This window comes from Canis lupus, chromosome 23, assembly GCF_048164855.1.
Source record: "Canis lupus baileyi chromosome 23, mCanLup2.hap1, whole genome shotgun sequence".
In the NCBI taxonomy this organism is placed as follows: Eukaryota; Metazoa; Chordata; class Mammalia; order Carnivora; family Canidae; genus Canis; species Canis lupus.
The window spans coordinates 19,137,286-19,154,773 of NC_132860.1; the positions used below are offsets into that span (position 1 = coordinate 19,137,286).

General features: G+C 39.4%; 1 protein-coding gene across 10 annotated transcripts in view; it reads left to right on the forward strand.

Annotated features, from left to right (window-relative positions):
- RIC3 (RIC3 acetylcholine receptor chaperone) overlaps nucleotides 1–17,488 on the forward strand; it is a 52,013-nt gene that overhangs the window by 6,510 nt on the left and 28,015 nt on the right. For 4 of the 10 annotated variants that reach the window (XM_072794189.1, XM_072794192.1, XM_072794183.1 and 1 more), the window contains exons 3-4: nucleotides 14,791–15,017; nucleotides 16,131–16,206. In XM_072794189.1, coding sequence (XP_072650290.1) covers nucleotides 14,791–15,017; nucleotides 16,131–16,206 — 303 coding nt within the window. Of the gene's footprint in view, nucleotides 1–14,790; nucleotides 15,018–15,492; nucleotides 16,207–17,488 lie in introns of those variants that run through there. The other 6 variants (XR_012015604.1, XM_072794187.1, XM_072794186.1 and 3 more) reach the window with 5 other exon arrangements.

Consider the following 17,488-nt stretch of genomic DNA (forward strand, 5'->3'; position numbering starts at 1 on the left):
CAGAGACACAGGCAGAGGGAGAAGCAGGCTCCATGCAGGGAGCCCAACGTGGAAATTGATCCTGGGTCTCCAGGATCAGGCTCTAGGCTGAAGGTGGCACTAAACCGCTGAGCCACCTGGGCTGCCCGGGTAAGAACAATTTTAAGAGCTATTTTTATTATATTTCTCTGGTATTATTTTCATATTTAATGATTTGAGATGTATTTAACATTGTCAGAAATTTCAGTTTTAAGAGCCATTTCTTTAGGATTTGAGAGTGCACGTGTGTGTGTGTGTGTGTGTGTGTGTGCACATGCATGAGTGGGGGGAAGAGCAGAGGGAGAGGGAGGCTCCATGCTAAGAGTGGAGCCTGACACAAGGCCCCATCTCATGGCCCTGAGATAGTGAGCTGAAACCAAGAGTTGGATGCTTAACCAACTGAGTTATCCAGGTACCCCATGTGAGCCATTTTTAAGAAGAATTGGAAGGTGAAGGGGAGGGAGACATCTTGGATTAGTCTCAGGTTATTGGCTTAGGTGAGTAGGCAGTTGGTAATGCCCTTCATCACAATAGGAATGGAGGAACAGTAGATCAAAGGGAAAATGGTGAGTTCAGGAATGAAGACTAGCAGCATGTCCCTTTCTTCGGTCTTTTTTCTTTGTTGACTTCTCTAGGAGTTCATCCATTCCTCCTATGACCTAGTTTCAAGTATCTCAACACAGCCTTCTTAGAAGGCAGATGATAGCAAGTGGAAGCCTATTAGATCATGAAAGAGCAACCTGATGCCTCCCCCATCCTCCTTTTAAAAATTCTCTACTTCTTTTTTGTGCATCTTGAGGATTACTTTAGATAATTTGCATTTTACTTACTGACCTTGTGATATATTAGAATCCTAAGCTGACTTTTTTTTTTTTTTTTTTTTTTTGCTGCTCATCTAGGTTTTGTCCATTTTGTACTTTTCACTTGTTTTGGAGCATAGGTGGGGGGAAGTATAGCATTCAGCCTCAATTTCTGCACTTAGTCTCTCTCTCACAGCTGCAGACACAACAGAAGGTGGGGGATTCTTCTTTTGTGGCCAGTGAAAAGGCTTGGTTGCTGGAACTGCGGGGGTGCTGGTGTGTGGGGTTATCTTTCACTCTCTCCAGCACAGGATTCACTTTGAATTGGTGCTGGTTTTTGCTGGGGTGTTTACAGAATATGGTGGGGTTGCAGACTCTTTACAGAGATGTCTGCCAACGTTGTGCAGGGGAAGCTGGTGCCGTGTACATGGTGCTAGCAAAATAGGTGGAGAGCGTTTATGCTGGTTTTTCCAAGTGTCTGGCTTTCTAGGTTTAGGGAAGGGAAGAGAAATGGCGCTTGCCAGCACTTTTGTTGTTGAAGTATCCTGAAGATTCCTGCGCCTCCAGCACATGTTTTGAGAGTAGTAAATACATCTTCTTCACATATACCTCAGACACTTTTCAAACTTGTTTCTATGCTGTGTTTAAAGTCGGGTTATTTATTATGCTTTAGGGTGAGGACTCCGTTTCCTATCTCCCTTCAGCTCTCTTGAGTTAAGCCCAGTTGATTTTTTTTTTCTAAGTACCCACAGTTAAACCCTGCTGATTTTTAAAGCCAAATAAGCCCCACTGATTTTTTTTTCAAAGCCAGATAGATGTTAATGGCTCATCTTCCCAGTGTGGGTCCCCATAGCCTGGGGTGGGGTGTGATCCTCTAACGTCTCTAAGGATGTTTGTGGCATCTTTCCATTTGTGGTTAGTCCTATCTGGGTTTGTTTCCCAATCTCTGCTCTGTGCCTCCGCCCTTTATCTTTGTGGCTTTGCTCCTCAATTTCTCCCTAGGATTAAATGTGGAAGCACTGTTCTGCCAGTTCTTGGGCATTTTCAAAGTTAGTAGCACAGTTACAGCTGTTATTTCCATGTGCATGGATGAGTTAAGTTCAGGATTCACCTACTTTGCCATCTTCCTCACAATCTCCTGAAGAATCCTTCTTAGAATCTAGCCCAAGAGCTATACAGTGTGCTCACTTCTTTGTAGTTGAAAAGTCCACCATCCACCTTTTGCAAACTGGAACAATAGTCAGCTATTCCACTCTTTAAAATTTTCCTCTATCAACATAATTTCTTAAAATTTTAGTTTAATGACCTTTCTTGCAAGTTTTCCAGTGAGAGTAGAAATTATTTGGTGGATGGACTTATCCTCCTCACCCATCTGGGACTTTATATTTGTCCTTAGGATTGCTGATTCTCTTTCATTTAACCCAAAATTCATTCCCTTTGATAGACAGTATGGAAGCAGAATAGAAGTTCAGAAATTCTGCTTCCTTAGCATTACATTTTATAATCCGGTAAATCCCCCACCCCCTTTTTTTTACTCTAAAAATACCCCTTTTGCTTTGGCTAGCCTTTTTGTAAATCTTAATTTATTTTGGACCTTGGCCTCAAGTGGTTCTTCCAAGTCTTGCCACTCATTCACTTATGTGTCGTTTTGTTCATCTTTTCTTTTTTAGAGGAGCTACCTGTACATCTGCTTCCCCCCACTCCGCCTTTCCTACCTGCTTGACAATTTTTGAAATGCCCAAGCAATACTGCATTTTAAGAGCTTTCCTCTTAAAAAGTGTTTCATGCCATGGGGCTATTTTCAGAACTTAATTCTGCCTTTCTGGAGCCTGTGCCACACAACCCCTACCTTGATGCCACAAATACTAAGTTGGCACGGTCCCTTTCTCCTATCGTTCTCTTCATTACACAAACCAGTTTTTTCTTTGGCCAAAGTAGCAATTCCCCTACTCTTACCATATATACCTGTGTAATGTGGAAATACCAGCATATGAGATGAGGAACTTGTCAGCCATTCTAAAGTTAGCTTACTGAGACTTTGGACAGGTGCCAGAGTAGGTGAAGCCTTCCAAGATGACAATTGTATGCTGCTTCTGTGCTTGAGTCAGCTTCAGGATAGCCCTGGTCAGCACTTCCATAGCTGGATCCTGTAGTGCTTCCACGATAATGTGATATCTGGCATCTCTCCTCCTGATCCTACCTGCCCATATTTTCCAGTGAGTGGCTTACTTTGAGTATTATAGGTAGTGTTCCTTATGAGTACCTTCCCAGTGGCCCCATTCCTCTGAAATAGCTCAGACTCTTATGTCACCACGTTCTCCTCAGGTGAGTTCTGCCCACTGGGTCTTGAGCTATCTGAGATATGGAAATATATACTCCTATATGTATAGTTATGTGTCCATATATGTGTGTGTGTTTGTGTGTGTGTGACACATATACGTAATTCTTTGTAATCTTAGCTCTTTATGTTTTGATATATAAGTGCTTGAGGATGAGTGTATTATTTTGGTCCCTTACCTTTTCTTTTCTCGTAATGAAACCTCAAGTATCTGCTCTGAAAGCATGTCAGAGAAGGGAGAAGACCATTTGAGAGCCTGTGAGTGCATGAAGATTAGGTACTCTTTCAAGTTCAGAAACTTTTAGAGGAGGGAGTATGGAGCAGAGTGGTGGGTGTAGAGCACCTTTACCAGTTACTCTGACTGTCATTTTCTATTCTTAAAACTAAAAACCATTCAGGATAATGATGTAAAAAATTATTTTTAGCTCTGAGCATAACTAACTGTGCTGGGTCTTGAGATTCCAGTAAAGGCCAGCAGGCCCTGTACAAGTCATCCACATCAATTCAGCAGAGTATATAGCATGCAAGACCCAGAGCATACCCTGAAGGGACCCAAGCATGGAGAAAACACTGAACTTCAGCCACAGAGCACAAGGAATACCTAGAGTTAAATAAGTTGGATTTATTATTTGTAGCAAGGGAGAATGCACAGCATGAGGAAGCTTGTGGCATCACATTAAGAATGTGAGAAAAGCTTTATTATAGGGTATGGACATGTGTTAGGTGAATTTGAAGAAGGCTTAAGGATGTGGGGGTTCACTCTAGATTGGATGCCATCCGGTAGGGAGGCAAATTCTATGGCTGAGTATCTTAATAGAGTTTATCTAAAGGGAGAGCAGACTACAGAAAGGCTGAAGCTATAGTTGGTGAAGAAGCAGCAGTCGCTCATTATCCAGGAATGGGGGCTATTTGGAACTTTTTACCTTAGACAATATTCATGTTTTATCTGTGTTCAGGCAGATTACAGAGTGGTCTGACTCTTTGTCTTGATCCACGGTAGTCACAGAATGGCCTTGTCTAATGTTAATGCTCTGAAATTGCTGACGTTTAACAGGAAGATACCAAAACCTAACTGTGAGTACCGAGCCAGCTCCTACCAACACCAAGGCCTAGCTGATAGTACCAGGCCAGCTTCTGATGTCACAGGCATCTTTTCTGGTGCTCTGATAGGATTTATAAGTTTTGGTCAGCACTGAATAAAATGGGGTAGAAGTGGTACTTAGTGGAAGATTTCATCTGTTTCTCAGTCCATTCAAGTAGAGGCTGTAAGGCACATAAATACAACTCTTGAATAAGGCCAGTTGTGATAAGTGCAATTAAAGAGATTCAAGCAGTATGTTCTAAGTGCATGGGGGTGACGTGAGAAAAAGCATTGGGGGTGAGGGCAGTATTTGGCCTGGGCCCTGAAGGATAAGCTGGATGTAAACATGTAGAGTTGGAGAGAAAAGCAAAACCACTGGAGTCAGCAAAAAGCAAAGGCTTGGTAGTAAGAAATTACAAGGCTGACTCAGAGCATGGTGAGAAGTCTAGTTAGGTTGAATCAGGAGTATATAATGAGAAAGAAATGTGAAGAGGTACTTTTGGGCTAGATTATAGAGTTCAGTTGTTTAGAAATTCAGTTTGGAGGAAAGGCAAAACCAGAACTTGTTAAATACCCATTGTGCATGCAGGGTGCTTTGTATATGATTTTTAACCTGTAATCCTTGTAACAACCCTGAACAATCCTTTTAATGATCCCATCTATATCCACTTTACAGATGATGAAAACGAGCTTTAGAAAGGCTCATTTAACATCCACTTAAATAGTTGGAGGCCCGGCTAGTATCTCTCTCTCTCTCTCTTTTTTTTTTTTTTTTGTATTGGCCAGTATCTTAACTAATAACTGACTAAAAAGATAGTACTGATTTTACTCTGCTGCCTTACTGTGTAACAAGTCTCTTGTCCTCTGTGGGAACCATTGAAAGCTTTTTTTTTTTTTTTCAATGTATTATGGGTTTATTGGGCCATAATCCCATTGTAAGTTGAAGAAGACCTGTAACTAGAAATGATGCACATTGAAAGCTTTTGATCAGAGAAATGGCAAGACCAGTTAGAATAATGCTTTAGGAAGATGACTCCTAACAAAACAGTAGTAATTAACATGCGTAGAGTATATAGACTAGGCTCTGTGTTAAGCAACTTAGACACGTAAGTATCTCTTAGTAGTATATAGGGTGATTTGGAAGTGGGGAGGTGAAGAAAAGATATGGTTAAACTAGCAGAAAACATCAAAGCAGTGGTAGGCAGAGCACAGTTAGGAGGGGAATGTAACGAGAAGAGGGCCCTTGAAGGAGACAGATGAGGACCACTCAGCTGTGGTCCCAGGTTCCATTTTAAGTAATGCCAAATTAAATTTGGCCTGTAGAATTTCCTCAGTATTTAGGGAGAAGTGTATATATCTTAAGGAATTGGCCCGTAAGGATCTTTCTTAAGCTGCAGTAATCAAGTATAAACACATACAGTTCTCTATTGATTTGTCTTAAGAATCAAGTGTTGCAGATGGTTTAATGCTGCTTTCAGAAAGCTCTTTTATTAACAGTGCTAGAGTTTTTGTTTTTAGCAGTAAGGATGGTTATTGACAAGGACAAGTAGAGCTTCACTCTGTAAAGTCCATTAAGTTTATAGTCAAGCTTAAATGATATGCTAAATGAAATTTTAATAATTCTAAATATAGGGAAAGCTTTCACTGAACAATTAGATTTAGTCAAGTCCCATTTTAGAGAATACTTAAGTGTATAGAGAGATAGTGAACACAGCTGTGTTTTATTTTGAAAAGCACAATTTTAATGTTATAATAACTTTAATAGACTGATCTCTTGAGATTTTTTTTTTTTTTTTTTAATTTCAGAGTGCAAGGTGGTGAGGAGGAGCAGAGGGAGAGGGAGAAGCAGGCTCACCCCTGAGCCGGGAGCCTCAAGCAGGACTCAATCCCAGGCCCATGGGATCATGACCTTAGCTGAAAGCAGACACTTAACTGACTGAGCCAGTTACCCCTCTTAAGCTGTTTTTTTAAGCAAAGGCACCCCTCTTAAGCTGTTTTTTTAAGCAAAGGCACCCCTCTTAAGCTGTTTTTTTAAGCAAAGTTTTTAAAAACCATAGATTTTCATTGTAATGTAGCTATAAAGTAGAACGTTTATAATAATGAAAGAGAAAATAACCTAAATACTCATCAGCTACAGAGGTGATAAATTGTGATAATGGAAATACAAGGAGATGCTACATAACAATTTGAGTAAATGAACTCAAGCTACATATATCAAATCAACATGTTACATTTCTAGGCCAAAATATTAATCCTTACCCAGAAAAAGGGCAGAAAAGGGAAGTTGCAGAAGAATGAGTACGGTAGAATACCATAACATAAAGACTTTTAAAATTATTTACTTATTTAAAGGTTTTGTTTGACAGAGAGTGCACAAGCAGAAGGAGAAGGAAAAGCAGGCTTTGTGCTGAGTAGGAAGCCTGATGCAAGACACGATCCCAGAACCCTGGGGTCCTGACCTGAGCCAAAGGCAGACGCTTCACCAACTAAGCCGCCCAGGTTTTTTTTGTTTTTGTTTTTGCTTTAGTTATAAAATTTATCATTTTAACCTTAGGTACACAGTTCAATGGCATTAAGTATATTTGTATTGCTATACAACTGTCACTACTATCCATTATATAAAATTTTAAAACTCAAAGACCATATCCATGGTTTATAAATGCATACTTAGTAAAGTATAAAGCGCACATTCTGATAATCGCCAAATTCAGAGCTCTATCTCAGGGAGAGACAGAGGACACAGGTCTTCCAATTACACCTATGTGGTTGAGAGGTATACAAGTGCTTCTATGTTATCATTTATACTTTTTTGTACACTTGAAGTATTTCACTTGAAATAATTAAAAAAAATTTTTTTTCAACTAGACACTTCCAGATGTTTTATAGCCATTGAATTTTCAAACATCCTGGCTTCAGTTCTAAGAAATATGGTAGGTACCAAGATACAAGAGGTGAGGTTTTTCCCTGTTGAGGACAGTTAACTTTGTGAGGGGGGGGAACATCTCTTCCAAATTGAGTATTCTGACCCCAGCCTACCCTGTCAAGAACTTCCTCAGTCACAAGTGGCTGAGGTTGTAGGTCTCAAGCCTAACAGTCTGAGAGAATGACTCTATAAGAAAAAATACACAGGAGGAGGGCAGGTTTTGTAAAGTGAAAAATGAGTTTCATTTTTGGATTTGACATGATAGTCTGACAAAGGGACATACATACTAATGGAATTTAGAGATAAGAGGAGCTTGGGAAGAAGGGTCAGAAGTAGAGCTGTACATTTTGGAACTTATAATGGATCCATGAAAATGAATGAATTTGTGAAAGGAAAAAGTATAAAGAAGAAACACATTGATATAAAAATATCAGGGAGGGGATGAATGAAGAACTGGTGCAAGAGACTGAGAAAGAATAGATTAAAAGACCAATCAGGGCAGTCTGGGTGGCTCAGTGGTTTAGTGCCGCCTTCAGGGCAGGGCCTGATCCTAGAGACCCAGGATCGAGTCCCACGTCAGGCTCCCTGCGTAGCGCCTGCTTCTCCCTCTGCCTGTGTCTCTGCCCCTCTCTCTCACTCTCTCTGTGTCTCTCATGAATAAATAAATAAAATCTTTTTAAAAAGTGAATAAATAAAAGACCAGTCAGTAGGAAAAGAGAGCTCAGGAGAGTAGTGTGCCTGAAATTAAGGCAGGAGAGTTTGGCAGGGATTTCAGATTAGTTCCATATTTGTTAAATGGGAAATAAGTGATAAATCACTTTCTTGTGTTGCAGATGAGTCTTTTTTTAATTTTTTAATTTTTAATTTTTTATTTTTTATTTTTTTAAGATTTTACTTATTTCACAGAGTGCCCAAGCAGGGGGAAAGAGACAAGCAGACTCCTTGCTGAGCAGAGAGCCTGACCCGGGGCTTGATCCTAGGACCCCTGAGATCTTGACCTGAGCTGAAGGCAGACACTTAACTGACTGAGGCAGCCAGGCACCCCAGAGATAGTCTTAAGAGTGAGACCTGAGGGGAAAAAACTATCAGATTTGATGGTTAAGGCACAATTAAGTCATTGCTGGGACTATATTACTCCTCTGTAAACTCTTTAAAGACCAGGACTGTTTTATTATTATTATTTTTTAAAGATTTATTTTAGGGATGGAGAGAGTTCACATGAGTGGGAGGGGCAGAGGGAGGAGAGAATCTCAGGTAGACTCCATGCTGGGCATGGATGGGGAAGGTTGCAGTGCTCAATCCCATGACTTCAAGATCATGACCTGAGCTGAAACCAAGAGTTGGATGCTTAACAGACTGCACTACCCAGGCGCCCCTGTTTTATCATTTTAATTGGTGTCTAGCACTAAGTTGTTGTTTGGTAGTAAATATGTAAAGTATTATACCAAATACAAAATGCTGAGCTTTCTCCTAGGATATAAAACCTATTTTTACCATCTAGCCTATCTGTTCCATTGCTCTCCAATTCCTTTTCTTACCTTTGAAAATAGTACATTCCTCCACTTTTCAGCTCCTCTATTTTTTTTTAAAGACTTTATTTATTTATTCATGAGAGAGAGAGAGAGAGAGAGGCAGAGACACCAGCAGAGAGAGAAGCAGGCTCCATGCAGGGAGCCTGATGCGGCCCCTGGGCCGAAGGCAGGCTCTAAACTGTTGAGCCACCCAGGGATCCCCTCAGCTCCTCTTTGATTCCAGTCTGACAAGCTCTTTATCAGTCATGTTTCCCCACTTCTTACCATGTCACATTCAGTGTTGCCTTTTGAAACCCTACATTTTATTTCCTTTCTTACTCCCATCACTCACTCATTAACTCAATATAAAGAAGACTACTGGGCAGCCCGGGTGGCTCGGTGGTTTAGCGCAGCCTTAAGCTTGGGGCATGATCCTGGAGACCTGGGATCGAGTCAGGCTCCCTGCATGGATCCTGCTTCTCCTTCGCCTGTAGTCTCTACCCACCCCTCCCCATGTGTGTCTCATGAATAAATAAAATCTTTCTTAAAAAATAAATAAAAATAAAATAAAATAAAAAAATAAAGACTACTCTAACAGAACTGTTCAGAGGTGGCATGAGCGTCCCGGGGACAATACTGAATTTCCTGTTTGATGGTATTCAGCAAGGTCAGGACCTCCACTTAAGGAAGGTGTGAGGATATTGAACACAGGTGGTTAGACTGGACGACTTTTAAAAAAACTTTGAGATGTAATTCACATACTAGGTAATTTATCTACTTAAAATGTACAGTCAGTGGTTTTTAATATGGTCACAGATTTGTGCAACTATCACTACAATTTTAGAACCTTTTTTTTTTATTTTAGAACCTTTTTATCACCTCTTCTACATACACACAAAAAACTCCATACCCATTATTAGCAGTTACCCCCACCCCACTTCTCAGCCTCAAGCAAGCCGTAATCTACTTTCTGTCTCCAAAGATTTGCCTGTTCTGGACGTTTCATATTCATAGAATCATGTAATATATGATCTTGTATGATTGGCTTTTTCTTGTGTGTTTTTACTTAGCATAATGTTTGCAAAGTTCATCCCTACTATAGGATGTAGCAGTACTTCATTCTTTTTTATGGCCAGGTAATATTCTATTGCATGGGTGTACCACATTGTACTTACCCACTTATTGTCAGTTGATGGAGTTTTTCGGTAATTATGAAAAATGCTACTATTAACATTTTTGTGCAAATTTTTGTGTGAGCATATTCTTGGGTATATAGCTAAAAGTAGAATTACTGGCTCATAGGGTCAATAGGTGTTTACCCTTTTGAAGAACTGCCAGGCTGTTTTTCAAAGTGGCTACCATATTGTGCATTGCCATCAGCAGAGTAGGAGAGTTTGATTTTTTTCCACATCCTTGCCAATACTTTATTATCTTTCCTTAAAATTATAGCATTCTAGTGGGTGTAATATAGTATATTTCATTGTGGGTTTAATTTTCATTTCCTTGATGACTAATGGTGTTGAACATATTTTCATGTGCTTATTGGCCATTTGTGTATCTTCTTTAGAAAAACATCTATTTAGAACCTTTTGCCATTTTTTAGTTTTTTTTTTTTTTTTTTTTTTTTTAGGATTTTATCCATGAGAGACACAGAGAGAGGAGCAGAAAGACAGGCAGAGGGAGAACCCTGGGATCATGCCCTGAGCCAGAGGCAGATTCTCAACTGCTGAGCCACTCAGGCATCCTGGGTTATTTTTTTATTGTTGAGTGGCAAGAGTTCTTTATATATTTTGGATACTTGAACCTTATCAGATCTGTGATTTACAAATATTTGCTCCCATTCAGTATGTTGTCTTAACTTTTTGTGGTATCCTTTGCAGCACAAAAGTTTTAAAATTTGATGAAGTTTAGTTTACCTATTTCTTCTTTGTCTATTTGTGGTTTTGGTGTCCTATCTAAGAAACCATTGTCTAATCCAAGGTCACAAAGATTTATGTCTGTTTTCTTCTAAGAGTTGTATAATTTTTTTACATTTAGGTCTTTAATGAATTTTGACTTAATTTTTAAAAATAGTGTGGGTAGGGGTCCAACTGCATTCTTTTACAGGTAGACATTTAGTTGTCTCCATACTATTTGTTAAAAGACTGGATGATTTTTAAGGCTTCTTCTTACTCTGAAAATTATATGATGCTTTGTAGTACATTGGTTTCTGCTATTGTCTAAATAGGTGGATAGTCAAGATTTCATAGGATGGCCATCTTTTTTCCCAAGAATACATTGTGTCTAAAAACAGGGATTGCCATTAGTCCTTTATCAGTTTTTTCAAGACTTCTCAGTTGCTTTCAGTTCTGCCTTTCTTTTTTAGGATACTAGTTTGCTTCTGATCTTTGACAGCTCCATTTTTCTCCCTCTTTTTGCACATAAGTACACCTATCCCACCAATACTTCTAGTATGGGAATACTTCACTCACTCTATTTTTTGAACTAGCTTTTCCATTTAGGTAGCTTATAGTTTCTTCTCAAGCCTGACTGTAGTCTCTAATAAAAATTTCTTCTGAATGTGTGTGAAAAATGGGTACTCGGTCTTCCCCTTGTCATGTCTTTGTCATTATCTTTTCTTAGTCTATTAAACTCCTAAACTTGGAGTTTTTTGACCCCTTTCCTCATTATTTCTATGTTCTGTCCAGTATGAAATGCTGCTGATCATTCCATGCCAAGAGCTTTTGGATCTCTTGCTTCCTCTTTCCTCTTCCTCTAGAGCCAGCGCCTCATCTCCGAGCTTAATTACTGCCTTCTTGCTGATTTTTTTAAACCCTAGTTTCTCTCTGCATTAGACCCTATACTCAAATACTAGATTTAATCCCTCTCAGGCACCCTTCTCATGAAGTCATTTCTCTGATCTTAGACCCACAGTATCAAATTTATACATCACAAATTAGCATTTAAACCCTCCACCTCCACTTCTCTCTCCTTATCTCTTATTTCCCTAAATGGAGCCAAACTAATTGGTAGTTAGCCTTCTTTATTCTTTGTTCTTGTTTCTTTGTTCTCCTCTCTTTCTTGTTGCAGAGGTGTTCTTTCCTCCTGCCATGCTTTTGCTTCTTTGCTATTGTGTCTCCTTCCCCTCAGTGATTGATCCCATTTGACTCCTTTTTTTTCCTTCTTTGCATTCTTTTAATGCTTAGAGATTTAGTTAGTCTAGTAATAAGGTCCATGATACCCTGTCCTTTTTTGTTGTTTTGATTATAGTGCTTTTTAAAAGCATCATTCAATGTGGGAACTATTGTTTTTATTTTATTTATAGCTCACTCCTACCTATAGCAGAGTCCTGGACATAATAGTTGTCCAGTAAATCTTCCTGGCTGATAGACTATAAAAGTTTTGGGGAGAGATGTAGTGTTTAGCATTGTCATCATTTTTTAATTTTAGAAATGCAAAATAATACCTTTTGTGCCATTACCTGATTTTTAATTTTTTTGTTTTATACCAAGGTTTGGAGACTGTGCTCTCAGTACAACAGTAAAATGAAGTTTAACAACATATACTACTACAAAATATTAAATCTAATTTATTGAACACTAGCCATCTGATATATCAGATTCTCTCAAGAGAAAGGTTAGCTTCTTGGATGCTGGCTGGGCATTTTTTGAAGGTGCATTATAGCCTTAAAGCCATTACTCACCATTTAATATATTAAGATCCTTGACAATTTAATAGCTATATAGTCACCAGAACCCAGAATAAAAGAATAAAGAGTGTTGACCTGATTTCCTTCTACTGTATGAAGCTCTGCTTTTGTTGCTAACCTACTCTTAAAAAGCATTTCTTCCCATAATTTCCATGTCCTTCAAAGTCAGTAATGGGAGGGAAAGGAGGATTACCGGAGTGGAGTTGGCTGAGCGAGGGGATTCAAGGCAAAGGCAGCTTCCAGACCTTGTGTCTAGCTGTGTTACCTTCCTGTCTTCTTTCTTAGCTCAGGAGCACAGTTGACTTAAAGGTAGTCATTAGTTTATACCACCTTATTAACATTGCTAACCCAAGTTTCCTTTCTTGTTCCTTTCTTTTTAACCCTTTGTCTTCAATCCACATGCCCATTCCCTTCCCCATTTATATGTGCCTACTGTGATTTGCTTGAGAAATACGTAGCATAATTATGGTGTCTTCAGCTTACATAGTGGTTTGTCTATTTTTTACTCAGTGCTGTGCTTTTTAAGATGTATTCGTATTGCTGTAGGTACATTTAAAGTGATTTCTAGAAGTTACATAGAATTCCATATTTGTATCCACTCCATTTTGAGTTTCCATTTTTCCAGTTATTGAAATCAAAGTTACTTCAAAATTCCTTACTACATTATCATCACAGCAGACATTCTTACATAGGTCTCTAATGTGTATAACTTGTATCTAGACCATCCTACTTGGAATGTCTCTTGAATTTATCCACCAGAGTGGGATCACTGCATCACATAGGACACAGACATACTTCATGTCACTAAGGACTCTTAGCAAAATGGCTGTATCCACTTAACTTCTTTACATCTTTGCCAACCTTTACTGTAACCACCATTCTAACTTTTAAGCCCTTCTGAACAGTATGAACAATGCTATCTGGTTTTTAGAATTTGTATTTGCTTTTACTCTGAGTTTGATCATCTCTTCATTTACTTGCTAATCATTTCACCTTCTTTCTGTAGGTTCCCTTCCTGTAGCTTTTGACTATTTTTCTATCGGGTTTCTTGTGATTTTTATTTCAAATTATAGAGATTCCTTATCTATTCTAGACATTTAGTCTCTTGGCAACTTTAGATGTTGCAGGAGCTTTTCTTTGTCCTCTATTTTAACTCTTTTTGTGGTATTCTGTATTGAACAGAAATATACAGTTGTGTTGAAGTCAAATCTAACAGTATTTCACTGTATAGTTTGTATTTTTAGAGTCTGATTTATGAAGTCTTTCTTCTCTGTAATGTTAGCTCCCAGTGGTTTTCCCCCACAAACCTATTTACATGGCCTTTTGAAGAGAGGGCTTTCCTTTCTCACCTATGGCTCTCAGGAGGCTTGGCAGTTGGTGTTAATGTTTGACTGCCCCTGATGGAGGAAAAAGATGCAAGAAAATTGCACACTCCTTTCTCTAAGCCCTATGGTTCTACTCACAGGACCTGGTGACCCTGTTTGTGCTGTATGAATCCTGTCTGCGCAAGTGATAGCCAATGGGGAAAGGGATGCATATCTACCCAAGCAGAGTGATCAAATCTTCCAAGGAACTTGGAATTGTGACTAGTCTCTGTTGGCCTCTTGAAGGACATGCAGACTGAGGGGTTTTGGGGTGACCCATATTTCCCCATGTTCACAAAGAAGCTAGAGAAATGGTCTGCACAGAAGGGAGAATAAAGAATATAGGCATGGAGAAGCACAGGAAGAAGCCTCTGGCCCCATGGAGAGGGAGACTGTAGAACATGAGAGTAGCTGTCCTGGATCCTGATGGCTTTCCAGCTTCTGGTTCTTTTCTCTTCTGAGACCAAATTGCATTTCCTTTTCTGTATTAGTTAGGGGTGGCTAACTCTGTAACAGACTCGAAAGGGTTTAATGGCTCTAACACAATGGAAGTTTATTTCTTGCTCACATAAACAGGTCCAGATGGTTCTAAGTTGGTGGAGTAGCAGCATTGGAGGGCTCTGTGCCACACAGTTATTCAGAAACCTACACTAATGGAGGCTCTGCCATTTTTATCACATGACTTCAAAGGTCTCCCTAGGTCAGTATGAAGCCTGCAGATGGGAAATGATGGAGTTTAATACAGGAGAAGTTTTATAGGCCAGGCCTTGAATCAGCACACACCACTCCCATTCCTCTGGCTAGAACTCTATCTCATGACTACCTTTAACTGCATAGGAAGCTGAAAAATCTTATCAAGCTATGGACCTAAAAGGGTTTGGAGAACAGGTAGATTGCTACGTCATATTTACTATCTGTGTGATACCTCTGTATCCTTAAAGTCAAGTTCATGTTTTTTCTTAACTTGTTTGAGTTGGCTTCTGTTCTTTATGCCTCAGTGTATGACGTAGTTTCATAAGAGCTATCTTTAAAATAGTAGAAGAAATAAATACTGATTATTTTCTCAGGAAAGTTGGGTCGATTTCCACCGATGATGCATCATCACCAGCCACCCGCAGATGGCCAGACCCCTGGGGCTCGTTTCCAGAGGTCTCACCTTGCAGAGGCATTTGCAAAGGCCAAAGGATCTGGTGGAGGCACTGGAGGAGGAGGTAGTGGAAGAGGCCTGATGGGACAGATTATTCCAATCTATGGTTTTGGGATTTTTTTATATATATTATATATTCTATTTAAGGTAAGTGGAATCATCTTGATCATATTATATCAAGAAAATTTGGTATCCTAATAAAAATCATTTGTTGGCATTAAAACTCTTTACAGTTCATAACCTTTATTCAAATTCTCTTTAAACCTTGCTTGCTCTTTATGAGGTATTTAGGATAATTGTTACCTCGGTTTTATAGAAGAGGAGATTTTTGCTCAAAGCTTAAATGGTTTGCCCTAGAAGTCACAACTAGAACTGTAGAATCACGTCTTGAGCCTGGGTCTTCTAGTTGCTAATGCAGTGAGCAATAAAGATCAAAACTCCTCCCACTCCAGTTTTTTTGTTTCTGTTTCTTTGACTGGATGCCTTTGCAAGCTGAAAAGGTGTAAAGCTATTTTAAGGAGAACTTTATTACTAGGATTGGCACAGTGATTTTCAAGTAGCCCACTGTGAGACCAAATAATGACCATACCAACACCACTTTGTCCTCCTTTTCCCCCTCCAGGAGTGTGAAGTGATGTTTTTAACATCTGCTGTAGTTTGCTGAAACAAAACTGCCAATTCTGAAACTAAGCCTGATGTCTCGTAGCTCTGGGGAGACATGGTTTGGGTTCTTCAAAAGCAACTCCCAGTTAAGTTCCCCTTCCAGGTGGATTTCAGTGAGCTATGGGCCTAGACATGAAGTGGAACAGAAGTCACATTCTGTATCCTTTTTGGAAATCTTAAATATTCACTGTGCCCTTCTAATCACAGTAAGAAGCAAGTTTCTTCTTGCTCAGGAACTCTGTAAGGGACCCAAGTTGCCTCTGTAAGAACACCCTTGGGGGCTGTACATCCCCTTTTAGATGAGTGTGGGAAAAGCAGATGACCTGGAAAGAGATTTTTTTTGTCTTTGTGACTTGATGGGTTTTCATTTGGGGGCCTTCTTTTGGTTCTCTCTCTCTCTCTCTCCCTCCCTCCCTCCCCTCCCCTCCCCTCCCTTCCCCTCTCTCTTTTGAAATGTTTCTCTGATATTGGTATTTGATTTGATTTCTGACTTAATTTTTATTTCCCAACCTTTTTTTTTTTCATTTAATATGAGGGGTTCCATGACTTTGAGGTTCTGAGCTGCTGTTGATGTGCTGTACCTCCTTCAATTCTCAGCTTTCAAAGGGGAAAACTACTGCAGAGGATCGGAAATGCTCTACTGCCACAGCTGGAAACACCCACAGGAAAATTAGTAAGTGCCCCTTCTCAGTATATGCACAGGTTTTATTGAGTTAGACTGCCATAATATGGTCAGAGGGGCAATCTATGGATATGTCTTAAAAGAATTTCTTAAAAATTTCCCCAAATTAATCCAATGCCATTTTTACCTAAGCTCTGGGAAGTCTTGAGTTTCCAAATTGATGTTGAGCTTTTAAGAGAAAGAGTTCCAAAAACTATAAAACTACCCGTTTACTTTTTTATATATTAGCAAATTAATATTTCACATTTAGAATGGGTTACTTCTCATTCCAGACTTTAGAATATTTGTAGCAGATACCTTTATTTCACAGACAGGAAAACTAAGGAAGAAAGATCAAGTCATGGCCAAAATAGGTTATTAAATCTAGGGACCGGGTTTAACACTTTTGACTCATGAAATAACACGGTCATCAAATATTTACTGACCAAGTGGAGTATTCTGTGCCCTCTGGAGAAATGAAATGTGTATGGCATGGCTCTTTCTTCTAAGAATCCATAGTCTAGGATGAATGTTAGGAAAAATAACTTGTGCAAAGTTTATTATCTAGAAGGGGACTTGATGAGGGCCTTATGGGAAATGACATGAAGCTGGGTCTTGTCAGATAGATGAGACGGCTTAAGGAAGACACAGCCTGATACAGGATGGCTGTGGGAAAGAAGGCTGGGGGAGCAGGTAGGTTAAGCCATGTCACTGAAGGCCTTGGAGGCCAAACTGCTTTATCCTGTGGATAATGAAGCCTCATCAGAAGTTTTTAAGAAAAAGCAGCAAAGTGAAGTGAGGCTGAGCCACTGAAGCATCTGTCCTTGGCCGTAACTGCTTTTTGGATATACTCAGAATTCTCTGGGAAGTAGATATCCCAGTCATAGTCTGCATCCTTTTTAGAAATCTTAAATATTCAAGGAATCCTTTAGGAAAGCGCTTGAGTTTTTTTTTTTTGTTTGTTTGTTTGTTTTGTTTTGTTTTTAAAAGATTTTATTTATTTATTCATGAGAGACACAGAGGCAGAGACACAGGCAGAGGGAGAAGCAGGCTCCATGCAGGGAGCCCCATGCGAGACTCCAAGATCACGCCCTGGGCCAAAGGCAGGCACTAAACTGCTACACCACCCCGGGATCCCCTAGTCCTGCGTTCTTAATTGAGATAATGTCTAACCAACAGTGATGGTAAATGCATCAGTAAAATAATTTTGAAAAGATTTTTGGACTCTCAAAGAATAGCAAGTTCTGTATCCAGTCACATAATGCATTTAAAACAGATATAAATAAAATGAATT